At 36.9% G+C, this 26,983-nt stretch overlaps 1 protein-coding gene across 1 annotated transcript in view; it reads left to right on the forward strand.

The window, feature by feature from the left end:
• The window catches only part of LOC139155896 (teneurin-3), a 155,878-nt gene that overhangs the window by 53,966 nt on the left and 74,929 nt on the right, over nucleotides 1-26,983 (forward strand). The window contains exons 7-9 of the mRNA XM_070731260.1: nucleotides 2,151-2,351; nucleotides 5,313-5,498; nucleotides 23,833-23,979. Of these exons, the coding sequence (XP_070587361.1) occupies nucleotides 2,151-2,351; nucleotides 5,313-5,498; nucleotides 23,833-23,979 (534 nt within the window). The remainder of the gene's footprint in view (nucleotides 1-2,150; nucleotides 2,352-5,312; nucleotides 5,499-23,832; nucleotides 23,980-26,983) is intronic.

The following is a 26,983-nucleotide window of genomic DNA, read 5'->3' on the forward strand; positions in this document are numbered from 1 at the left end:
AGAAAAGTATAAATGGAAGATATAACAAGATATTAATTCAGCATTTGGGAATTGTAAAAAGTAATTAAGGCTTTCTGATTGTATGATAGATTATGAGTCAATGGAAATTCATGTTCAGAATCTTCTGAAATTCATAGAATCATACCATGTAATTAGGCCTTTTAGTTTATTTCCAAAGTGACACAGCATTAGCACTGAGCTGACAGTATTTTCTATTTTTATATATTATATTGTATTTAACCTGTCTGTAACATTTGTTCATATATTTCCTTTGGCTGGAGAATTACTCATTGGGACATGTCACAAGTTGTCTAGTTTTCAGCATAATAGCTTTAAAGTGCCCTTTTCTTTAAACTCAGAATCAATATTGCAGAAATAAGATTCTCTCCTTTGATGGTATCAAGCTCTTCAAGGCAAATTCAGCAAAAAAGAACCACATGAATTTCCAGAAATTATCTTTATTGCTAGTATGGAATTAAAACAGAACTTGAAAGCCCACCAAAAAAATAAAGTTCTGTACCTCAAACTATATCTAGCATAATTAAGGCAGAGTAAATTAATCCTTTCTCACATTTTCCCCTTTCAGGAATCCTTTTGGCAGTTGTGAGGGTATTTTTCCTTTTTCCCATAGTCTGTTAGGTATTTTATGAGTGGTGGACATTGTCTTCCCTGCTGCACCATCCAAGGACTCAGAAAATTGCCCAATGTGGGCTCAGAGCACCCTACAATATTTGTGATGCCTAATCCCAAGCAGTGGAAAAGGAACTGAGTGTGTTACAGACTGTGATTCACTCTAATATCTGCTTCAGAGCCTTGCCATATTTGTCGCTTCAGATATTCCGGTTGCAGAATGTAAATCTACCATTCATTACTATGCAGTCTTAAGGCTGATTTACCCACAACTACCTAGAGTCATCACCACATGCCTATGCTGCAAAAGGGTTGATGGGTAAGCAGAGTTTGCAAGATGTTCAAGTGGGCAGGAGCAACAGCAGATAAAACCTTCCTCCTGGACCCTGCCAGCCAGTCTGACGGGATCTGCAACATGCCTCCTCTGCTGGCACAAGTGGTATGCCAATGCAAGGAGGGTAAGATGCTCCCTCAAATAACCTGGACCCATGTCATGAAGTGCTTTAAAGGTGATCACCAACACCTTGAACTCCACCTGGAAGCAGTACACCTGATAACCAATGCAGCTGATTGAGTAATGGTGTTACAGGGGCCATTCTTGGGGCACCGAAATTACCCATGCTGCTGTACTCTGTCCCTGCTATAGCTTCAGAGTGGTCTTCAAGGGTAGCCCGTGTAGAGCGTATTACAATAGTCCAGTCATTTAATAGCTATCCAAAGATCCCTCAGGCACATGATTACCATTACAGACACCATTACAGCAGATACACAATAGGAAATACATCTCTAAAGTAGTATATTTAATTTCAAATCAGTAAGCAGGGTCATGGTCAATTTGCTTTGGCACTGATTTTAGGTCCCAGTTGTAGTCGCTAAACAAGGACCAATTTTTAATTCCAAAATAAATATGTTCTTTGCTAATCTGACTTTATATCGGTCTATGCAGGGAACGGTGTTCAAGCCTTTCTTTTTTTACATCCATTTTCTTTCTTAAATTTCCTCCTCCTGAGCCTTTCCATCACTCAATTGGAAGATGCTTTTTCTCTGTAGATGAGTTTTAGCGCAAAAGACAAATAGAACTATGTAAATTATACTTCATTCTTTATGCATAGATTTTGCGGGTATCAGGAAATTAAACATATAATGGGGACATAAAAGAGAATTAGGGAGGACACGTTTAATATGATACTAAGTTACGAACTGTTTCGGTTTTAGTTATTTAAAAGTTTTATTTATTGACCATCTTGCCTATGTAACTTTCTGTCCTGTTACATAATTTATGACAGAGACACATTTGTCTTTTTCCAGGCCGCCTAATTATTAGAACATATAGCTTTGCATTATGTTATCCTGAAGATGAGTTTGGGTTCTCTTTTCATTTTTCAGTACCTAATAAAATACATGATTCTTTTTTTTTTTTTTTTTTTTTTTTTTTGGTTTTGGTTTATTCATGTTTAATATGAGAAATATAGCCTGGGAAAAAATAGTGCAATTTACAGATGTCAAACTTTTTCTTTCAGCCGATTGTTTAGATCCAGTCTGTTCAAATCATGGTGTTTGTATCCACGGGGAGTGTCATTGCAATCCAGGATGGGGTGGTAACAACTGTGAAATACTGAAGACATTGTGTCCAGACCAGTGCTCTGGCCATGGCACGTATCTACAAGAAAGTGGCACTTGTAATTGTGATCCTAGTTGGACTGGCCCTGATTGCTCTAATGGTAAGAATTTTGGAAAAAATATTTTGTACTAATAATATTATAAACCTCCAACATTCTGTAGTGCTGATTTGATTAATTTATAAATTCCACTAAAACCTACCATTAATGCAAATATTTGCAAGACTAACAAAGTTTTTATTTTCCATAAACAGTTTCTTGTATCAACTACTATATTTAACTTATTTACAGTTAGCAATAGTTGTTAGTTTTAACTTGTAATATACAATGTGTAGTACCCCCATTTAAGATCCTCTGAAAATTGCTCGGAGTACAATTGCCAAAATAGTATTGTTTCAATGGCCAAATGTTTAAAATATTTAGGTATTACAATACTTTGTATATATGCTAAATCATCAATAGCATCAAATTGAATTGATGTTATTATACTGTACACCTAAATGTTTTCATATTAAACTACCTTAACATAAGTTACTCTCCTTGTCAATGCCACCAACTAAAGCCAATGTACAGGAACTGAACATGAAGAAAATGTGCTAGGTTCCCTTTCATATGATAAAATTGGCAGAAATGCAAACAAAAGCCTACAGAACCTAATTCTATATATTTCAAAGACAACTCGAGCTATGTCCAGACTTTCAGAAAATATATGAGAAGAGAGGAAATACATATGTTTTGATCTAATTCTTTGTTTCAGGAAGTTCTGCAAAAAAACAGTAAGCACAGAAGACAACATGTGATCTTGATCCAACTTTCCATATGTGTGTTAATCAATTCCACTCCACATGATCAAATCACCTTCATTCAGATCTATTATAGACTTTCCCTTTTTTCTTAGTTCACAGATACATATCTATTTTCCTTTCATTGATAGTGACTTGTTAATTTGTGCTTTTTAAAATGTTATACTCATGACATTCCAGTCAAAATTTTCCATATTCCATAGTCATTATCAAATGGGTCACTAAGAATTCATTTTGCCACCTGTCGTGACTTAGATTACCAAGGATTTTGAAAAAAAATTTAGAAAGATAAAAAATAATTTAGGTTATCAGTCTTAATAGTTTCCATTCCACATGTAGAATTCCCTGTTAACAATAAGAACATAATACTTACTTGTTATAATGTATTTTTGCCTCAAATTTTAATCAAAGCTCAGTTTGATCCCAGACATTCTTAATCTAAAAATTAACTTGGAAATCAGCATCCATTTGCTCACATTTCATCAAGGAAATGAAACTACTTTTTAAATTAATTTAATGTTGCAAATAACTTTTCAACAATGTTTAGAATTATGTTATTTGAAATTATTTCCACCCAATTAAATGAAGATATTTCAGTTTAGAAAAATTGTTAACATCCCAAAGGAGAAAAGTATAAGATGTTTTGTTCCCTTTTCCTTGGTGGTTGTCCATTAATTAGCTCCCCAATTCCAGTTTTTCTAAATTAACCCTAATTAATAAGCTCATTACAAAGACTGGCACACCTTGCTTTAAAGCAGATCTGCTAAAAGCTGATAAACACCTTCTCTTTAATGAAAAATTGATTAGACTGAGCAGAAAAGGCAAGTCTTTGGAAAATGTGGGTATTCTGAAGTTAATCTATCCAAACATTTTATAACAAAAAAAAATCCAATTCATAACATAAAACATGATAGGAGAAAAGCTTTGCAAGTCAATATTCTTTCTGACACATATACTGTCAACATACTTAAGTGTACATTTGATGTTCTACAGTGCTTTGAAATAGATAAAGTAGTCAAGGTGAATGAATCTTTTTCAGACTTTTATGTTTTTTTTCACCTATCACAAATAATTTCTTATAAACAAGAAATTGTTCCACGAGACTTTAACTTGTCCTTTGGTTATGTTAGATTGCATTTTTCATGAAAACACAAGAAAAAGAAAAAAAAACAAGTATTTTTCATGTTTTACAGAGTAATATAATTATGTACCTTTATTATCGAAGCAGTTGTTGTATTTTCCTGGTTCATAATGAAATTTAAGTTAATCATCCCTGCATAGCCTTCTTTTCTGTCACTTAAGACATAAAACTGTTAGTGCTCAAAAGAAAATTTCAAAATAACAAACATTTATCATACTCAATATAAAGGTCATTAACACTGTACAACTAAGACTTCATTGTTCAAATTAGTTCTATTGATCAGTAATTGTAACAAGGCCTAAAATAAATGGAACCTCAGCATACAAAAATGGCAATAAAAATTATAACTAATCAAGAGAAAGGTTGCTGTATAGATTCATGCCAATCTCAAATATTCACACACACACTCATAGTAAAATAATTCTTGCCACAATGATACAGTACATGAAGTTAGTATTTTTAATGATAAAAAGATACATCTCTGAAACATTATTTTGCTACTTAATATTGTTTATACAAAGCATTCATACTTAACATTTTTGAGATTATAAATACCTTATATTTATTTTTAAAAATGCAAGAAACCCACCTCATCTTAAGAAAAACATCTATGTGGAATTTACCACTGATAGTGTTACTTAACTCTCAAAAGTGTCTGAGAACTGAATTTAAGCAAAATATATGTGTGATTCTAAAATCTGATGAATTCACATTGTATAGTATTTAAAGTCAAATATTAACATTATAGTGTTTTAACTTTTAAGTTTTAAAAACAATCCCATTTTTTAGAACATGTAACACGGTTCACTGAAAATAATCTAAAAAGACTCATAAATTTACACGTGTATGGTTTCAAAGTAGTTCTAAGCAGTACGTAATTTAAAATGGTCACATATTAAAAGAACTCTAAGCTAAGTGAAGAAATCGGTAGAGAGATATTACTAGATCTGCTGAATAAATAATCAAGTGTTAGGAAAGATATAACATATAAATTGCTTGATTTAATTTTCAAAGAGTTCAAATAGCTGGATTTTGGAGTTTAAATAATTGCTGTCCTCTTTTTTTCTTCTGCCTTCTTCCTTCTCCTTTCATATACCACATTCTTTATTCCTGTCTCAGAAATCTGCTCTGTTGACTGTGGTACTCATGGTGTCTGCATGGGTGGAACGTGTCGATGTGAAGAAGGTTGGGCTGGAGCATCTTGCAATCAAAGAGCATGCCACCCTCGGTGTGCTGAACATGGAACTTGTAAAGATGGGAAATGTGAATGCAACCAAGGCTGGAATGGCGAACACTGCACAATTGGTATGTTAGCAGAGAATTCTCAATACTGAACTTAAAAAGTATGTGTCTCTCTGAAATTGAATATTGTTTATTGAAGCTTATTTCTTCAACATAATATTTTCATTTACATATTTGTAAAATGTTATGTTTTTTAAAAAAGAAAAAAGAAAGCAAGTACTGTATATAATGTAAATAGCCTTTGTAAATAGCTTGTCCCAGATAGGAAGGGCAAGAATTTCATTTTACATTTACTAAATTTTCGGTTTAGATTCAGAAGAAAATATTAGAGAAAATGTGCTTTTACTTCTTGGACTCTTAAATCTCTAGCTAAATTAGTTAATGCTAACTGGATTTTTATAATTTTAGGCAATAATAGAATACCTTATGTTAATGTTATAAAAAGAAAAGAAAAAAATATAAGGAAATATGAGACTTGGCTGCAAAATAGCCTAGCAGTCTGACATTGTTTTTGTTATGTTTTGTTAGCTAGCATATGAATTATGTAGGATTTCCACATAACTTTCTATTTCAGTACCGAAAAATTGAAAATGCTGCCTTTCATCACTTTCATTTATAGCTTTTTTTAGGAATAGATATCCTTTGTTTTACATCCTGATATAAAATAAATTTGCTTTTGATTAGTAACACAATATAAAAAGTACTCTTCCCTAGAATTCATTTAATGTTCCTTTCTAAAAGTTAGTCTGTGCCTAAATAAAATGTTCATCTCTGATTTCAGTCATTAACCATCATATCAGGGGGGGAAATACCTCAGCGATTCTTCACATTTGCTCCATATGTCTCCATAAGTCTATGTGACATAGATTATAATTTATCAGTTACAAATTAGACTTTTTCTGTTGTCCTCACTAACCTTAGTAGCACACTGCTGGTTTATAGTTCTTTAAGGATTATCTGCTCTTGTACAATTTTTTTCCAATGCCTTTGACAGAATACACTGTAAAAATAAGCCTTATGATTTTCATGTATTTATTCCATTTGCTTATAGTTATTGCACTGCTGCTTTTGCACTACAACAAAAGTTTTGGATAATAAAACAATTGTTATAATGTTGTAGATAGCACAGTAGCTTGGCTTGGGCTTTTGTTATTTGCACAAATTACCTAGTTTGGCAATAGCATATGACTATTTCTCTCCATTTCTATAAGACTATAATTCTCAACATTATATCAAAATCAGCTAGTTAATTATAGGTTATAAATTCTGCAAAATGCGGCGATATTCACACAAAATATATTATCTTGTTTTGGATATTTCAAATTCAATTTTATTTTTTAAAATACATGTTTTGTGATTTAATATCATCAGTGCACCTGTGTTGCTGTGTATATATGGGTAGCAATAACGTAAAATTGATAGAAATTGATGGAAAACTAAATATAGAATCAATTGGATGCTAAGAAAAAAAACCATTTGGATTAGTATGGTAGTTCACAGCAAGATAAAACTACAGAATAAAACACTAGTAAGACAAAAAAATAGTATCTGACTCAACATTTTTAGTAAATCTGCATAAAGTAACCTGATAAATGTTGTATTGTATTTTATTTCTGATAAAGGCTGGTAAAATTGATAATTACTGTATAACTGAAATAAAAGCAGATATATCTCTGCAATCTGCAATTAGAGACCCTTCATAAACCAAATAATAGAATGCACCAAATGTAATGCATGCATCAGTAGAATTTGGGTGCACTGATTAAAAGGTACTACAGTCATGGTGGCTGGCAAAGTATAAGACTGTAATTCTGCCCAGACTTCAAGTGCATCAGTTTATTTTAATACTGTTTAACAGCTATTTCCCAGCTGTTAGCATTTCATTTTCAATTTTTTAAACCGAATGGCTACCAAACATTCCAGAAGGCTTAGCGCAGAATAGAGGCATGCTGACTGGCATGCCTACATTTTTTTTTTCTGAACAAAGCATGTCTTTGTGATCAGTAATGATCTTGCTTCCCAATGCAATAAAGAACTGGAATGAAAACAAATAGCTGCTCTTTTGTAGTTTAAAGGAATTAGGATTTCCCTATGGCCAGATTACCATTTGAATTGCCTGCATATACATGAAAATCAGTGTAGCTCAATAAACAACTTGATGTTTAAAGCACTATTAGTGGAGAACACCTCAAAGGACTACCTTTCCTTAAATTGGAGACATGGGATTTGGGGGGCTTGGTAATATGTTGCATCCTGCATACAAACAGAGCATCTAATTGAAAATGAGGCAGAAAGGAAATTAAACATTAAACATTAAAAAGAAATAGAAGTTCTCGTTTTGTTCCGCAATTTGTAGTCTAGTAGCACAACATGCATTGTTGCCTTGTGCATGGTTAAAACTTTCACACAAATTAATATGATCATGGAGCAACCGTGCTTCTTTTCCAACATTGGGAACATGCTTACCCATTGTTCAATGGAATAGTGCTGTTTATTTTTCCAAAAGGATAGCTATTTGTGTAGGAGATGAAGCAGGGTGAACCAAAGGGAAGAAAAGAGAAACAGAGTGGCACAATATCCTTATGTGTTAACTTTGGTGCATCGGTTGAGAAAGCAGCAGATCATAAGGCGTTGGTGATGGTGAAAATGCAAGGGTATTATTACTGTTGCAATTGTATTCATGAATCCTTTCTTTGAACTATTGTGTCTTTTCAAGCTTACTTTCAAGTACCCATTAAGCAAAAGTATAGGCCTGGCCCAGACATAAGATATAATTGAACAAATGGAGCATATTTTTTATCCATTTTTTCAGGGTATAAAAATCAGCATGCATTTTAAAGAATTGTACTATATTTAGCAAGGTGTTAAGCGACACTTATACAATAAACAATAAGAGGCTTTGGCAACAAAATAGGACTTTCTAGTCATGAAGCACAATTCTTTTGTTTGTGATATTTACATACTCAATGCATTGCCTTCTTTTAGGAATGCTACATTTTTCAGATTCTAAAATAATGAAGGCCTAAATGGATCATCTCCATATTTCTTCTGCTCATTGTCTAGAAAAAAGGTTACTTTTCTGTATTTTGCCTATATATGGAAACAATTAGATACAGTTTTGATCAGAGCAAACTATATCCATTTTTATACATCAGTTTCACACCTCATTCAATTTAAGAATTCGTTAAAGAATCTACAATTGTATAATGCATAATCTTTATTTCTATTTCTATTAAGATCATTTTTTTCAATTCTGTTCAACATTTGTAAATTGATATAATATAAACTAAATAACTAAAATTATTTAAATTTGGCTATACCAGATGTATATCAGACACATTAAGGGTATTCATGAGTATTCATGAGGCATTTTTAATGTTAAAATAAATTGTTAAGCAGGATGAAATATAACAATCTTGTTAGTGTTTTTGTTATTTAGTAATCTATATCTTCAACTGTGAAATAGTTCCATTTTAAAAATTAAAAACAAGCAAGATAAATGCTTGTGGCTTAAATATAAATAAATTTAAGCATGAGAAATTTCAGTGTTTCAGTGATATTTTCAATTTAAAACATAGGATCATATGTATGTATAACTTCAGTTCAAAACCGCCAAGTACGTCTAGAACTGTTTATTGGACGTTGAAACTGAACTAACAAATCTTGCTCATACTTGCTAGAGCAGTGATGGTGAACATATGGCAAGGTGGCATGCGGAGCCATAACTGAGAACACGCAGGGCATTGCCCTATGTCAGCTCCAGCATGCATGTGTGCGCTGGTCGACTGATTTTCAGCCTATTTTCATAGGGGGAGAGTTTGTGGGGATTGTGGGCATGCACGGTGGGAAGTGCGGGGATTGTGTGCAAGCACGGGGGAAGGCATTGCATTATGGGTGTGGGCACGCATACAAATACTATTGTGTGTGCACACACTCTTTTGGCACCCAAGCCAAAAAAGGTTTGCCATCACTGTGCTAGAGCATAAAGCTTCAAAGGTGTCCCACTTTAATAGAATTTTGAAATTTTATGAAAACAGAAGACTATTGATAGAATATGCTTGCAATGTACAGATAGTCCTTGACTTACAAACACAATAAAGCCCAATATTTTTGTTGCTAAGTTGTTAAGTGAATTTTACATTTCTTGCCACAGTTGTTAAGTAGTTGTTACATTAGTATCATGATTGTTAAGTAAATCGGGCTTCCCCATTGACTTTGCTAGTCACAAGGTCACAACATGACGCCGGAACACATCAACTGTCATAAATACATGCCAGTTGCCAAGTGTCCGAATATTGTTCACGTAACCGTGGGGATGCTACAAATGTTGGAAGTGTGAAAAATGGTATTAAGTCACTTTTTTCAGTGCCATTGTAACTTTGAATGGTCACTAAATGAATTGTTGTAAGTCATGGACTGCCTGTAGTGACTTAAGTCCTACATTATGGCTTAAATGTTAATTGAAGAAATTTTTCTAGCATTTATCAGGTGAAGATTGAGCATTTGTATTATTTTAAGTGTGTGTGTGTGTGTGCACGCATGCATGCATTTGAATTTTTTTTATATACAAGTTATAATTGTCTTAAGTTATTATTATTCCAATAAGAAGGCTAAGCTGAGTGGATTGATTTGGTTTTCCTGAAGCCTATTTCTTAATATTTTCTCAACTAGGACACACAATGAAGCTAATTAGTCTGAGTAATATAAACTGCCTGGAAAAATAGGAAGAAGCTGGAAGAACAAGATAAAGGGGTGGGGGTGGGTGTTTCAACATTATGGCTCTTAGCACATTTTTTGAGAAAACTGCAAGGAGCAACATATAGCACTAAATGTTAGAAACAAAAATTAAGATTTTGAGGAGAATTGCTGTCTTAGAACTGATTTGTTAGGCAGTCTGTTGTTCTTTGACTCTTACCTTAACTATGCTGTTATGCATTCATATATAAAGAGAAGATGAGCCCCAAGTTTACAGATACGTTGGCTGTCTTCTGCCATGATGGATTAAAAAGGTGCAAAAATAGATTTGCTATCCTCTTCTTATATTAATAAGGAGAAGTTAAGAAATAAAACAAACATTTCAATTTGTATGATTCTTGACACAACTACTTTTTGAAATTCCAAGAATAATAGCGTGATTACCAGTTACAAACTGACAATATAAAACTTTACACAAACAGTAAGAAAACAGTACTTGAGATTGAAAATTGCAGACATGCTGTGAGTATGTTACTATAAGGAAATTGATATATATGAAAAGACAGAATCTTCAGAAATACAGCTGGTCTTGCATTCTACAAGGTATGCAAGAAAAAATGCAATCTATTACAATTGTAGGTTCAAATTCAGAATTATTCTTACTGCTGCAGAATTACAAAATGATGAGTAGGCATTCTGTAGGAAAAAATAAAGAACTGTCAGCATGGAACTTGGACTAGTTCAAAAAAGGACAATATTTTTATAATAAAAGATCTAGGGTAAATAGAAACATAATCTCTTAAATTTGAAACTACTAGGCATTGCATAAGAAACAGAAGATATTATATGAACTGAATTCATAGTATTATGTTAGTAATTACAATTAAGGGAAGCGAATTGTCTCTGTGCCAATTTACATTGAGGTTATGAGATAGTTTAACTGAACTGAACATAAAATATGTGTGCAATCATATTATGGTATGCAGTTATCTAATTAATGATTTAACATGCACACAAATTACAGCAGAAGGTCATATTCATAGAAACTACTCTATTGGAATTACATTCTTCATTTATACTCCTACTCCATGTTATTTTGAAAAAAAAATCTTACTTTCCTTTATCATTATGTTCATACAACAGCTTTTGATATTGAATGGTATTGGGATAAGACAATTATCTTTTTATATAATACTATAATAATTAAGATATACAACTATGTTAACAATATATCCTATTTTTCAGACTATAAGACGCACCTAGATTTTAGAGGTGTAAAACAAGGAAAAAAGTATTCTGAACCAAATGGTGTAGTAATATATTATTTAATAAAACACCAGAGTAGCAGAATATTTCTTACAAACATGTATACCTTTTACAACCGTATACACTTTTTACAAACTTCAAACTTGACACTTTTAAAACTTGTGGAATTCAACTCCCAGAATTCCTCCTCCAGTCATGCTAGACTGGGTAATTAGAAGGCAAAAAGAGTCCCGTTTTTGCGAAAAATTGGGTGGTAAAGGGTCTGGGAAGCCTGCAGGGATGTGCTGGGTGATGGCAAAAATGGGGTGGGAAAAGGGTCTGGGGAGCCTGCAGAGAGCTCCTGGGGACTGGGGAAGGCAAAAATAGCTTAATTTTTGTGTGTGGGGGAAACAGGCAAAAAATGGCCCATTTTTAATAAATGGGAGCATTTTTGTGAAATAACTAGGATTCTTCCAAGAGCTGGTCACCCAGTCAAACTGAGCAGAAGGGCCTTAATAAGAGAGTAAGAGTGGTGGACTCCAATCAAGGAGTAGGTACATGTCAGTAACAATCAAGAGAAATGGGAGACACAAAAGATGAATGAAAAATAAAATAATTTTCAATCAGACTGCAGCATAGCAAAATTGACAAAAGTGAAGAGGGTCTGAATGCACTGTATATCAGTGGTGGGTTGCTGCCTGTTCAGACTGGTTCGCCCATACCAGTGGCGGGAATTTGCCCCTGTTCATCGAACCAGTAGCGATGGCCAGCTGGCCCACTTCCCGAACCAGTCCTCCGGTCTGAAACAGTTGGCCAAAAAACTGAAGACGCTTCTTCAATCAGAAGCAAAATATTTTCAAGGAAAAAGAAAGAAATTCCAGTTGCCTCTTGAAAAGCACATTTGGTTCAATGCCATATATTTCTAATGTATTAGTCATTGTGCCTAATCATTAATTCTCATAACAGTAGAACAGTAGACTTGTATAGAATGTTCATTGAAATCTAATTTACCATACCTTAAGTGTTGTTAGTATAATGTCAGTTATTGTTGAAACTTATGCAAAAAGCAAGGTGTTTTTTTAAAGCTAACCTTAAACATAAAATATTATGTTCGATAGAAATAGCTTATAATGGGTATGATTATACCAATATAAATAAGAATGCATTATCTCTCACTGAAAATAATGTCACTATTATGATCTGTATAAGGTAATCAGTAATAAAACAGTGTACTGAGTACCAATTAAGGACCATGAAATCATTAGCTCACCCTGATTTAAACAAGAGATGATGCAAATAAATGGATTTAATATGGGCCTCTTTGCAAGTTATAACTTCAATAACAGTCAAAGCTACCATATGTAAATCTAATGATCCAAGGATACTGATTTATATCTTTAATCGATGATTAATGAAAACTCAGTTTTAGAAAGCCTTTGCTGAGATCTCTTAATAAAGCTTACAGTAAATGAAAACCTTGTACAGTACTAGATTGTATGATATATTGTAAGCAAAATTACAGAAAAAATATTTATTTATTTACATTTTAGTATATACATTGGTAGTGATTAAATATCAGTAAATTTCCACATTTTTTTCCTATATTCAAATTAGAGTTTCTGATAGGTATCTGTCAGTGTGCAGTTTCAACCAGCCCATATTTTACCCAAAGTTTGAGATATGGAAAATGTATATTTATAATTTTATCACAACATTTCATATCTAGATAAATGAACCTCATTTTTATAGTAAAATTTTGTGGTGTTCATGAAGGAATGCTTAAAGTTGAGAAGTACATATAATACATTATACTTTTTCTGCATTTTACTTCTTAACACAATTCCAACAATGTTTCCATTACAAAATTCCAAAAGGGGTGTTTATTCTCAAAAAATACACATCCTGCAATTCCTTTGCTTCATGGCATTTCATTCAAAACTTCCTTTTCCATGAGATTAAAAATACTTTTTTTCAATAACTACATGGTGCTTCTATGGGCAACTTACCTAAGTGGTTATTATTTGATATGGTATTGTACTATTAATCAGTTTTTGTAATTGAACTTTTCACATTCCAAAGAAGTAATGAGTCAGTAGACAGTTTAACATTCTTCTTCTATTCCAACATGTTCTTTCATATTCTTGTTTATATATGGCATTTCATCTTCATGATAGTGTTAAGACCCATTCTTTTTCCTTTCTCCTTTCATTGGCTCCATTAGTTTCATATCTTTAGTCATAAGCTCACTGTTTTGCATTTGATTGTCATTGAAATGGATAGCGATGTTTCCCTAATATAGTAAAGATAACAATGTATATAATATGTTAAATCATAAACTTTTATTATTTTATTAATTTTTAAAGATCATATCAATTCAGATCTTAAGTTTGCATTTGGGGGGGAACTGAAGTTGAGAAATAATATCTATCTGTCCATTGTTGACACAGGTCATCTTTTTCAGTCTTCTTAGCTTGAGATCCTCAATAATTTCTTGCTTGGTGTCCCTGCAGCAGCCAGTTAACTATGCTTTATATGAATTGTGTACAAGCCAAGAAACTCCATAAAAAAACAGATAAAATAAAAACTCACAGACAGCCTAGATTAAAACAATCGAAAAGCAATTCGAAACAAAGCAAAGCAAGACAGCCATCCCCCACCTCACTCAAAAGACAATGCCTGTTTTTAAGAATCTTTGGAACTCTAGGAAAAAGGAAACTACCGTATCTCTAGAGCAGCGGTCCCCAAACTACGGCCCGCGGGCCGGATGCGGCCCGATGAGGTCTTTTAACCGGCCCAGGGCGGCTCACGAGATTTTACTGATCAATATAATAAGCTCCCGAATCTCCTGTCCACTCACCGCGGTCGGCTGCTGAGCGAGGAGAAGGTGGAGAGGCAAGGAGGCGGGGAGTAAAGCGGGCCTGCAATTGGCCAATTTATTTCTCGCCTTTAGGGAGAGAAACTGTTGCTGCCCTATGGCAGAGCAGCAACAGTTCCTCTCCCTAAAGGCGAGAAATAAATTAGCCAATTGCAGGCCCGCTTTCCTCCCCGCCTCATTGCCTCTCCACCTCCTCCCCTTCACCTCCGCAGTGAGTGGATGCGAAATTCAGGAAAAGGCGATGGCAATTGAAAAACTGTCCATTGAGTGGGGGGGGGAGGCAGCTGCTTGAAAACCCCTGACCTCCATCGCCTCCCCCCCTCCACAAGGCAAGCACACCTCGCCGCTGACACAGGCGGTGGGGACCGCCCTGTCCCCCTTCAGGGCCTCTTTGACAGCTCTCGGCATCAGCGGATGCCATGGCGTCGTTGTTGTCGTAGCAGCCACCCTGCACTGGCCACTAAAGCCAGCTGCCCGAGAAAGCAGCGCAGGAAAGCGGCGCATTTAAAAAGCGCAGGGCAGCCACCGCGAAAACAACGGCTCAATGGCGGCCGCTGAAGCCGAGAGGCCGAAGCCCCCTCTCCAGCCTCAACACCAGGCTTCAGGCGAGCAGAGCTGTGCGCTGGCAGCCGGAGCTGTTGGGGAGGGCTCTGCCGGGAAGGGCTGTGACAGCGGCGAGGTGGCCACGCCGGCATTGTTCCTTCCAAACTGCATGTGTGATCACCTCACACAGAAACATTTGCCCCTTTGCGCCGCCCCACCACCCGTTCCTGCAAGTAGAGGTCGGGCGCATTACCGGGAGGTGGAGGAGTGAACGTGGCTACTGCCTCTCAGCTGCAGAGCTGAACGGGGGCGGAGGCAACAGCGGAGCCCGGCGCTGGGGACATGCGGGGCCCGGCGCTGGGGACATGCGGGGCCGCTCATCCAGGGGGGCGTGGACTGGCAAGTCGCCCTCGGTTCTCTCTCTTTCTCTCTCATATACCACTCCGGCAACAAAGAGAGAAAGAGAGAGAGCGGAGGGCGGCTTGTCAGTCCACGCCCCCCTGGATGAGCGGCTCCGCATGGCCCCAGCGCCGGACTCCACCGTTGCCTCCGCCCCTGTTCCAAAGAGGGGAGGGGGGGGGAAGAAAGAAAAAAGAGCTCCAACTTGGCGGAAGGCAGGAGGGGAGAACTGAGCGTGCTGCAGCAAGTTTGCTTGGCTTTCTGGGGCTTTTTTTTTCTCCCCCTCCACCACTCCACAGTCCCAGAAAGCCAAGCAAACTTGCTGCAGCACACTTGGTTCTCCCCTCCGCCTTCCGCCAAGTTGGAACTCTTTTTTTCTTTCTTCCCCCCCTCCCCTCTTTGGAGGTGCAGATTTTTTTCCCCTCTTCCCAATCAGCAAGTGCGCGTGTAGATAAGTCCAACCACTTCCACCCCACCACCCGTTCCTGCAGGAAGAGTTCGAGCACGCTACGCGGAGGCGGCGTGGGGCTGGGCGCTGGGCACCATGGAGGGCGAAGGGGTGGACGTATGTTGGTCCTTTGAAACCGCCGCCGCTTCCGTTCGGGTGAATTCAGGGGGTTAGCTGGAGAGGCGGCGGGGGCGACGGCGAAGTCCAGTGCTGGGGCCATGCAGAGCTGCTCATCCAGGGGGCCGTGGACTGGCAAGCCGCGCTCCGCTCTCTCTTTCTTTCTCTGTTGCCAGCGTGGTGTATGAGAGAGAGAGAGAAAAAGGAGGGGAGAGAGAGAGAAAGCAAGATAGAGAGAAAGTGAGAGAGAGAGAAAGAGGGAGAGATAGAGAGGGAGAGAGAAAGAGGGATAGAAATAGAGTGAGAAAGAAAGAGGGAGAGGGAGGGAGAGAGGGAGAGATATAAATAGGGAGAGAGAAAGAAAGCAAGAGAAAGAGGGCAAAAGAGGGAGAGAGAAAGGAAGAGGGAGAGATACAAAGAGGGAGAGAGAAAGAGTGAGTGAAAGAGACAGAGAAAGAAAGAGAAGAGAGAGAAAGAGGGACAGAGAGAGAAAGAGGGAGAGAGAAAGGGGGATAGATGGAAAGAGTGAGAGAGAGAAAAAGAGAAAGAGAAAAATGAGAAAATTATGGAGAGAAAACGAGGGAGAGAAAAATGAAACAAATGAGAGAGAAGGAAGAAAAGAGAGGGAAGAGAGAAGTAGAGAGGAGGGAGGGAAGGAAGGAGAAACGGAGGGAGTTTCTTGATTTAAGTTTAAATTTACTTGTTAATAAAAATGTATAAATTACTTTATTACTTAATTACTTCTTATTTTAAATATTGTATTTGTTCCCATTTTGTTTTTTACTTTAAATAAGATATGTGCAGTGTGCATAGGGATTTGTTCATAGGGTTTTTTTTATAGTCCGGCCCTCCAACAGTCTGAGGGACAGTAAACTGGCCCCCTGTGTAAAAAGTTTGGGGACCCCTGCTCTAGAGAGATGTCTTTCCAGAGAGTGGGGGGGTCATATCAGAAAAGTAGTGCTTCCTCAATATCACAAAATAACAACATTTAATAATAGAGGGAAATTGGAATGCACCCATCCTGAGAACATAACTGGGTGGGCAGAAGCAATTTGAGATTGACATTTTAATAAGCTTGACTCATGATAATCATTTAGTTTCTGGATGTTAATATCATTATTGTGATTATTGAATAATATCCAAAATATAAAAAATAATACAATATCATGCATAGTTATATAAATATATCTATATATATATAATTCAGTATACTGTATAATTATAATATAAAACTGATAAATATATAATTCACAAATATATATATATAATAACTGAAAAATAAGGGTAATTACATCTATGTAAATTATAACATACCATTATTTAACCATTGCCAAAACTGTGGAAAAAAATACACTAGGCTTTATGTGATTGTAAAAATCTTGAAATTTTTGAAAATATGCTGCATCCCAAATTTATATTGCTTTTATCTAAAACCTTGACTCAGTTTCAAATTTTAAACAATTAGTTTCATCTATACTAGTCCCAGTAAGAATAATGTGTTTTGTTTTGCATAATTAGCTGCATAATTCATGGAAATTGACAGTTCTCCAAATGGAGGGATTAAAAAAGTGCCGTCTCCCAAGAATCCATATTGAAAATAGGTCTTTCTGAGTTATTTATGAATTACCTGAATAAAGGGGGAAGCAGTAAAATTCCCCTGTTTGTGAATCACATAAAATTATCCAAGGCAGCAATAAAAATGTTAATTGGAAAAGCTGTAGAATTGTTTTCCGAACTGAAAATGGCAGCTATTATTCAGAGTAAGTAATGTGATTACCTGGAGAGATTATAAAGAAAAGCTTAATTTCTCATATACAACAATGGAATATAAACAATTATTTACTGACCAGAAAAAGGATTTACTGAGGCGCTTGTGGTAGATAACTCAAAGCTATGAAAACTATGAATTCTGTTTTAAGGGTCATTGTAAAAACACAGGATTTAAAATCAAATTGGAATGCCTTTAAACAGCTCTATAATGCACTATACACTTTGACTACTAGGTATAGTTTTCATGAACATGCTACTGGAATAAATAGATGTAGAGAAAGAAAATCTGAATGTTTTGGATGGAACAGTTTTATTTCAAAAAAGATTGGGATATATAGAATTATTTAATTTAGAAAAATATGACTAAGGAAAGCTATGATAGAGATCATCAAGGGTGGATATACTGCTCTGTATATCCTGAGAATATTTATATTCTCTGTAATAAAGAGAAATTTCTTTCTCAATAGCAAAAACTAAATCTAAACTCCAATTTGGCTAAATGGTGGGAAATTTGTGCAAATACAGGGAAATAATTCTTTACTGTGCTCCTACAAGATACATCAATGGCCACCAACTTAGAAAATGTTACAGGAGGATTAAAAAAATCAGTGGTCATGATGAGTAAGTACTTTTTTCTGAATCAAAGTAATCTTCTGAATAGCAACTGTTGAAACTTTTTCATGCTTTTGTGTAGATGTCTATGACGAAAAAGGAGTTATACCAAACTTTCCCTAGTCTATTATTAAAATTCTACGAAATACAGTGATACCTCGTCTTACGAACGCCTCTTCATACAAACTTTTTGAGATACAAACCTGGTGTTTAAGATTTGTTTGCCTCTACTTAAGAACCATTTTCACCTTACGAACCTGAGCCCGGGTGTGTGGGCTCTGTTACTGCCTCAGTGATTCCCCTGCCTTGTAACTGCCACCACCGGGATTTCCCAATTGCTTGCCGCCCCCGCCGGGATTCCTCACCTCCTTTTGCTTGCACTTGCAGTCCTGATGCGGGGAACGCCAGAGCTACCCCATTTCCCTGCCACTTTCCCCTCTAGCCCTCCACTTCCTCTGCTCCCCGCAGCTGCTCCATCCCACTGCCAAAATCCCCCCTCCAAAAGCTTCCTATGCCGCCCCAAAGCGCTGCCAAAATCACCCCTCCAAAAGCTTCCTACACCACCCCAAATCGCCTCCAAAATCACTCCCCCAAAAGCTTCCTACACCGCCCCAAATCGCTTCCAAAATCACCCCTCTAAAATCTTCCTACACCACTCCAAATCCGCTCCAAAATCACCCCTCCAAAAGCTTCCTACAATACTCCAAATCCGCTCCAAAATCACCCCTCCAAAAGCTTCCTACACCACCCCAAATCACCTCCAAAGTCACTCCCCCAAAAGCTTCCTACACCGCTCCAAATTGTTCCCAAAATCACCCATCCAAAAACTTCCTACGCCGCCCCAAATCGCCTCCAAAATAGCTCCCGAAAAAACTTCCTACACCGCTCCAAATTGCTCCCAAAATCACCCCTCTAGATGGTCCCTGTGCCACCCCAAATTGCCTCCAAAATTGCTCACCCAAAAGCTTCCTATGCCACCCCAAATTGCTTCCAAAGTCTTCCAAAAGACTTTGGGGCAATGTAGGAAGCTTTTGGCGGGGTGATTTTGGGAGCAATTTGGGGCGGCGTTAGCCTCAATTAGGACCTCAATTTCTCACTTCTCCTCGCTGTCCGTCTCCACTCCGTTAGCTTTCACTTTGTCCGCCCGCCTTAAAATTTGGATTTTCCTAATGAGTTTGCACGCATTATTTGCTTTTACATTGATTTTTATGGGAAACATTGTTTCGTCTTACGAACTTTTCTACTTACGAACCTCATCGCGGAACAAATTAAGTTCCTAAGACGAGGTACCACTGTATAGACTTTCAGTTGACCTTGACAACAAAAGTCACAAACCATATAAGCGCACTACAATTAAAATTGTTCATGTTTTTCCATGGGTGTAGCTGTAGAAAGGTATAAATCAGTATATTTGAAATCTAGATTTTTAATTGCTTAATGTTTATATGATTATTTACAGTGAAAGTATACTGCTTTGAAATGAAGGACCACTCTTTTCAATAAATCATTACTTTTTCTGTTTGTGAATTCTGAAAAATTCTTAAATGTCTGTTCTTTTTCTTTTTAATTTTCAAGCTCACTATTTGGATAAAATAGTTAAAGGTACTGTATATGCTCTTACTTGACATAGTTCCATGTATCTCTACAAGCCTTCATATATCTTTATGTATATTATAGTGGTCATTCCATTAGACTTGGCAAGTACAACATATTCATACTCACTGAATTACAGATTTCATTCGTGTTACTTTCCATATGACTTAGATAAGAGAAGACTTAATGTTTTTGTTATCTGTTAACATTTTTACTAAGCAATTTGTTAAATTTCATGATATGTGTATAAATAGATTCACTTTGATGTTCTCAGATGCTGAAGATTACAAGTATTTGTTATTTGTGGTGTCTTTGAAAAGTATCCCAACTTTGTTGTTGGAACAGACATTCAATTATTCCTGTATGAAAAAGATATGAGAAGGCCCCCTGACCTGGAAATTTATAACAAAAACATGAGTTCAGGTCTGATGTGAAAGAAAAGAAACATGTAATGCTTTAACTCTGAATTTGGCATTCAAATATCTTGACATATTTTTAAAAAATATTGGTACTATACACTAAAATCAATCACTAAGCTTTTATTACTAAAAATTGCAAGAAAATCGGTGCAATATGTCAAATCTATTTTACTTGCAAAATTGAAAGCCATTAAACAGCAAATATTTCCATATCTTCAGTTGTTGTTAGAAGTTTGGCTATTTAATTTATTTATTTTTATTATTATCAGTGCTCCCCTTTTTTTCAGATTGCCTTTCTTCTATTCCTTATTTGTGCTTTTTCATTAGAGTATGGCAATATCCAGGCTTTCGTAGAACTATTCTTAACTGCATCAAATTGTCTGCAATACCTTGATGTGTATCCTATGTAGTAATAAAGTGGGGGGAAATTATTTCAAAACTAAAATACATCTTCTGTGTGTATAGTTAAAATGTACAGGTGGCAAAAAATGCTAAAGAAAAAGCAGGCCAATATAATCTCAGCCAGGTAGTATTACATGACATCCATAACAATAATTTCATCATACCTGGTCATGAGATGTTATTATATTCCATTTCAATTAAATTATTGTTTAATTTGTACTAATGTAGATAAATAAAGGAATACATTTATAATTGTTTTAGTCTAACAGACATAGAAACAGATTCTTTCAATAATATTGTCAATCCCCTGGAAAGAATCCTGTTATAGAACCCAGAGATATAGTCAGAAAAAAATGGCACATCTTATATATTAGTGCGTGTGGAGTAAAAATTAAGTCCTAAAATCTTATTTGTAGCTAACAATTATAGTTCTGCTTTATTTGCTTATGTGAATGTCTTACAACACTCATAGATAAGGAATACTAGAATTTTACATATCTATATTTATATAAACTGTCATCATTCTCATACAGGTCATGTTGGCTGCATGCCAGGTTTTCATCAATATGAATTGACAAATACTGTTTTTGATGTAATGTTAGATTTAAAAAATAGAACTTGGATTTATTAAATAATTTTAATTGTTTCCCAAATTTTCCCTCCTTGGCCATAAAAGCAGACAAGATAGGATATAAAGGTAACAGAACAAAAGCCTTAGGGAGATTGTCACAAAAAAAATATAATCACTCTCCGCTCTGTCTTGAAGCACGTCACTACCGTGTTTTTGTTCAGTCTATCAATGTTTTATTGTGGTCCTTATGGTATTTCATTTTGTCCGTCCTAAATACTCAAATACGCACAGCTATTACATTTAGTTGGAAATCTTGTTGGTCCTGTCCCATCCGTATGCAGCCTGAATCCTAATGTTTGTTAGACTAGATGCTAAGCTGCTTCACTATTTTCTGAGCTTTGCTTATTCTGTGGAAAGGAATGTATTTTTGGCATAAAGTATAGTCATAAAATTGACATATACTTTGTGCAATTATTTAAAGCAGAGGTCCCCAACCGCCGGTCCGCGGACCGGCACCGGGCCGTTGGGGGTTTTCAGCCGGTCCGCGGCGCCAGGGCCCCCTCGGCCTTTCCGCACCACCAGCGGCGCTCCCCCCGCCAGCCAGCCAAGCCCCGCGCCCGCCGGAACCGGCTCCTCGCTCTCCCCCCGCCGCCCGCCGCGTTTGCAGGAGGTGGGGAGGGTCGGGCAGCCCGCCAAGGCCAGGAGGGACGCCGCTGCCCCCCCCCCCCCTTCCCTCTCTCCGCCCGCCGCTGCGCCTCCTTGACGCCGAGAGGAAATGCCGGCGTCAAGCGGAGGTCTTCAATGTCGGGGGCACACAGGCGGTTGCACGCGCTCCCTAACTCCCTGCTAGCCCACTCGGAGTATTCAAAATAAGAAAAACCTTTGCCGGCGAAGGCTTTTCTTATTTTGAATATTCCGAGTGGGCTAGCAGGGAGTTAGGGAGCGCGTGCAACCGCCTGTGTGCCCCCGACATTGAATATCACCTTCGCCGGCCCCACCTCTCCTGCAAACCCCCTTGCTGAGAGCCCGGGGCGAAAGTGCTCTCGCAAAGGTGAGGCGGGCAGGGCGTGCGCGCGTCACCGCTGAGAAGAACGGAGAACGGGAGTGAGTGATAGCAACAGACAGCAAGATAGAGAGAAAGTGAGAAAGAGAGAGTGAGAGAAAGGGGGGGGGAGAAAGAGATAGCAAGAGAGAGAGAATGGGAGAGAGAAAGAGCGTGAGAAAGAAAACAAGAGAGAAAGAGTGAGAGAGAGTGAGAAAGCAAGAGACAGAAAGAAAACAAGAGAGAGGAAGTGAGAAGAAGAGAGAGAAAGAGGGGGAGAGAGAAAGAGAGAGGGGGGAGAGAGAGAAAGAGAGGGAGAGGGAGAAAGAGAGAGGGAGAGGGGGGAGAGATAGCAAGAGAGGGAGAGAGAGAAAGAGAGGGAAAGGGGGAGAGAGGGGGGAGAGAAAGAGAGAGGGAGAGAGAGAGGAGATAAAGGAAGAGGAGAGATAAGGGAAGAGAAAGAAAGAAAGAAAGAAAGAGGGATAGAAAGAGAGAGTGAGAGATGCTCAGTGAGCCTTTCTTTGAAGTTGCCTTTCTTTCTTTCTTTCTTTCTTTCTTTCTTTCTTTCTTTCTTGCTCTTTTTCTTTCTCTCTTTTACCTTCCCTTCCTCTATTTCTTCTTTTCTTTCTCCTTCCTACCTTCTTCCCTCCCTCCCTCCCTTCAGTCCTTCCTCTCTTACTCTCCCCTTCATAAGTTTCCTTGCTTCCTTCCTCTGTTCCTGTCCCTTTACCCTTCCTTTCTTCCTTCCTTTCTTCCTTCCTTTCTTCCTTTTTCTTCCTTTCTTTCTTTCCTTCCTTCCTTTCTTCCCTCCATTTCTTGCTTTCCTTTTCCTTCCTCCCTTCTTTCCTCCCTCATTCCCTTCTTTCACTCCTTCCTCTCTTACTCTCCCCTTTCACACCTTTCCTTGCTTCCTTTGCACCCTTCTTCTGTTCCTGTCCCTTCCCTCTTTCCTTCCTTCCTTCCCACCCTCCGTCCATTCATTCACCCATTCCTCTCTTGATCGCCCCTTTTACGGCGCCGCTGACAGCTAGCTCCCCCCCCCCCACCGGGCCATGGAAAACTGGTCTAGCTTAAAGCCGGTCCCTGGTGCAAAAAAGGTTGGGGACCTCTGATTTAAAGCACTGTAATTTCACATGCATATACGGCAACTCTGAGACCAGATGAAATTAACATTCTCTTTTATTGAGTACTAAGGAACATACCTTCCTTTGAATTTTAAAAATACTTCTTTAAACAAGGAGCTTAACAAAATCTACATAAGTAAGTTGTGATACAAATATATCAAATCATTATTTTTAAGAATAGAAGCACTATTGTTTTATCTTGAGGCTATGTTATATGCTGTGATGCTGTTGCCTGCTGTTTCACTAAAGAAAATGAAAATATGATTTTGTCTGGCCCGCAGGTATTTAGTGGTTTCTTAGATATATTTTCTCATGCACAGGTAAGTGGTGTCTTAAAGTGTCAGACAAATCAAAGATGCCACTTAGTTAAGAATAAGAATCCTAGTTAATGTTGCTGTTACTCTCCATGTGCAATTACAGTATTTGTGCTGTTCTGAAGGCCTGTTCCCAGTAAGTGTCCCCTGTTTGTATTTTAATTAGACTGAAATATTTTAGCAATATTTACATCACATGGAGTATATCTTTTTTGTCTGTTTTAACAGAGGGATGCCCCGGCCTGTGTAATAGTAATGGAAGATGTACTCTTGACCAAAACGGCTGGCATTGTGTTTGTCAGCCTGGATGGAGGGGAGCAGGATGTGATGTCGCCATGGAAACTTTATGTACTGACAGCAAGGACAACGAAGGAGGTAGGAGATGTAGAGCAAAATTCTTGCACTGCTAAAAAATGTAAAATTATTGACTTCTTAATCAGGTGAACAAAATACTGCTGTGAGACTGATACAGAGCTTTTACTACCTGGGATGAGATACATGCAGAAATGTGCTTCAACATTTATTGCCTTCATTTTGTATGCTATCAAATCTTTTAAGTGCTGGTTATAGCAAGCAAAATGTGTACATCAAAACCCATTAGTGAACATTAGATTATAACTGATAGTATATCTATCAAAGAGCAAATACAATAATCCAGTGAACTTTATCATAAAAGTGCATACCAACAAAAATGGTTGTGAAATCCATTTTCAGATTAAGTTTTGAAAAAGTTACAGTAATATGCTGAGAAATAGCTTCATAAAAGCTTTTCTTTTTTAACTGCCCTTTATCAGCAATAGTGTCAACCCTAATACTGCATACAGGCTGTCCTCAACTTACAATCATTTATTCCAACCACATCACTTAGCAACATAAATTCCAATCTCAATTGCCATTGTAAGTCAAAGACTACTTATAACTCTTTATTAACTGTATTTTTCAACATTTCTACCAACTTTTTAAAAATTGAGGTTTTCATTACCCATTTTAAATCCTCCCAACTTTCATATTCCTGACAGAAGCAAAACTATTCTGTTTTTTGAATTACATTCAAATCTATATTCCTCTTTCCCTTTCATGTGGGCCATATCATAACTTCCTTGCCTGATTTTTCAAATTGCTCTTCTCAGTATGCATGGATAATTTTTTCCATGTTGCCAATTCCTCCAGCCTCTTCTTGCCTGTCCTCTCTTTCTGAAATAATTACAGTTACATTTTCACCTTGCATGTTTAAGAGGATGCTGAGGTACATTTCTAGTTAACCATTTTGTCACTTCTTTATATTTTATTTAATTGTCTAAGACAGTGATGGCAAACCTATGGCACGGATGCCACAGGTGGCATGCAGAGCCATATCTGCTGGCACAAGAGCTGTTGCCCTAGATCAGCTCCAACATGCATTTGTATGTCAGCCAGCTGATTTTTGGCTCGCACAGAGGCTCTGGGAGAGTGTTTTTGGCTTCCAGGGGAAGGGGGAGGGAGTTTTTACCTTCCCGTGGCTCCCAGGGAAGTCTTTGGAGCCTGGGGAGGATGAAATAAGAACCTACTGGCCACACCAGATGTTGGGAAATAGGTCATTTTTCTGCCTCCAGAGGGCCTCAGGGTTGGGGAAGCTGTTTCACCCTCCCCAGGGATTGAATTATGGGTGTAATACCAAAAGGTATTCTCCTTTTGTAGCAACTTTTAGTTGTTCTGCATTTATCATGTGAATAATTTTAAGTTCTAGCCTATCCACACATTCAGCAACAATAGAAAACTATGGAATATTAAATGTAGTTGGACAATTATACACTACAGTCAGAATCTAAATATAAGTAAAAATATAAAGCAGATGCACCCTGTAGAATACTGTGTTTCCCAAAAAATAAGACCCTGTCTTACATATTTTTTTAACCCTGAAATAAGCGCTTGGCCTTATTGCCATGCTTTCAAAAGCCCGATTGGGCTTATTATTAGGGAATGTCTTATTTTTTGGGGGGTAAGAGGGTATCTAAAACACAAAATTATTAGGAAAGTTACATATCTCTTAAGGGGGACAGTTTAATATTAGATTAAATTAAATACATGGTAAAACTCTGGTCTCAGAACATAACAATCATCTGCCATAATACTGATTTCTAGTGTTACTGGTACTTAATATTGTGTAAAATACTGAGGTTAAGTATTTAAAATTATAATTAGAAAGCAATAGATTATGCCTCTTATTAACATAATAAATTTTAATTTCTGTAATAATCAAATAAACAGTATGGACATTTCTTTATTATGCAGAAACATCATCCTGCCCAGCAATACATGTAATTTAGTATTCATGTAAATGATCCTGCTAAGTATCATTATGTCTGTACAACGAATTAAATAAAAATCTATTACTTTAATTCCTCCTTTGTCTCTAGGTAGATAATACTTCTGCAAAAGATATTACCAAATTGGTGAATTACATTGATAGACATTACAAAATCTACTATACTGAATTCAAAAGCCCCCCCCCCTCTTATTAAAAAAATATTAGCCAGTGACCCAAACAGATTTATTACTTATTACTCAGTTAAATATCCATAAATTGACAGGTGAAAAAAAATTAATCCAGTAGGAAAATTAGAGTCACAGGTGAGATGGGCAGTGTAATATGATCCATCTTAAAAGATGCAGAAAGAAAAAAAGTAGCCATGTTGGAAAATAGGGGGGGGGGGAATAAAACTCGTAGAATGGCAGTGTTGTTATTGTCACAGATATGTCACAAAATGCTGAACTGTTATTTTATTTCTTCAGATTTTAAACTTTCTCATACTAAGCTATAAGACAGATTTGACAAGTGAGATCACAGACTCTTAAATAGCTTTTTCTATTGAAAAGTGATGGAACTAGGATGCAGTTTAAAGCAAAACAAAATACACATATATTTATCATGCATTTCAACTGTAGCGTGTGCTAGCCAGTTTATTTTAATCCTACCAAGTGCTAAAGCAACTAGAGATCTATTATAGCATGTTTGAAAATGAAAGTAGAACAAATGAAATAGAATGATCATTACATTTTTTTTCTTATTCTTTACCATCTGAGTTTTTAAAATCACTATAAAAAACTTGAATTAGTGCAAACTAATTGGACCTCTTCCTTTAATTTTTATCGTCAACTACTATTTAAGGAATAAAAATATATCAGAGTCCTCAAAATAAGCCTCAAACTGAGATGAGCAGCATATAAATTTATTAATAAATAAAAATAAAAATTACTTTACCAATGAAAGGTAAAGACCCAGGTAGTTTCAGATTCTGGTTTGGTAAGTGTCAAATCAACAGCAGATCAAATGCTGCTATATTTTATACAAATGAAAGAATTAGAAAAACTCATAAATAGCTCTACTTGACAGGCAGGG

This window comes from Erythrolamprus reginae, unplaced genomic scaffold, assembly GCF_031021105.1.
Source record: "Erythrolamprus reginae isolate rEryReg1 unplaced genomic scaffold, rEryReg1.hap1 H_9, whole genome shotgun sequence".
Classification (NCBI taxonomy): Eukaryota; Metazoa; Chordata; class Lepidosauria; order Squamata; family Dipsadidae; genus Erythrolamprus; species Erythrolamprus reginae.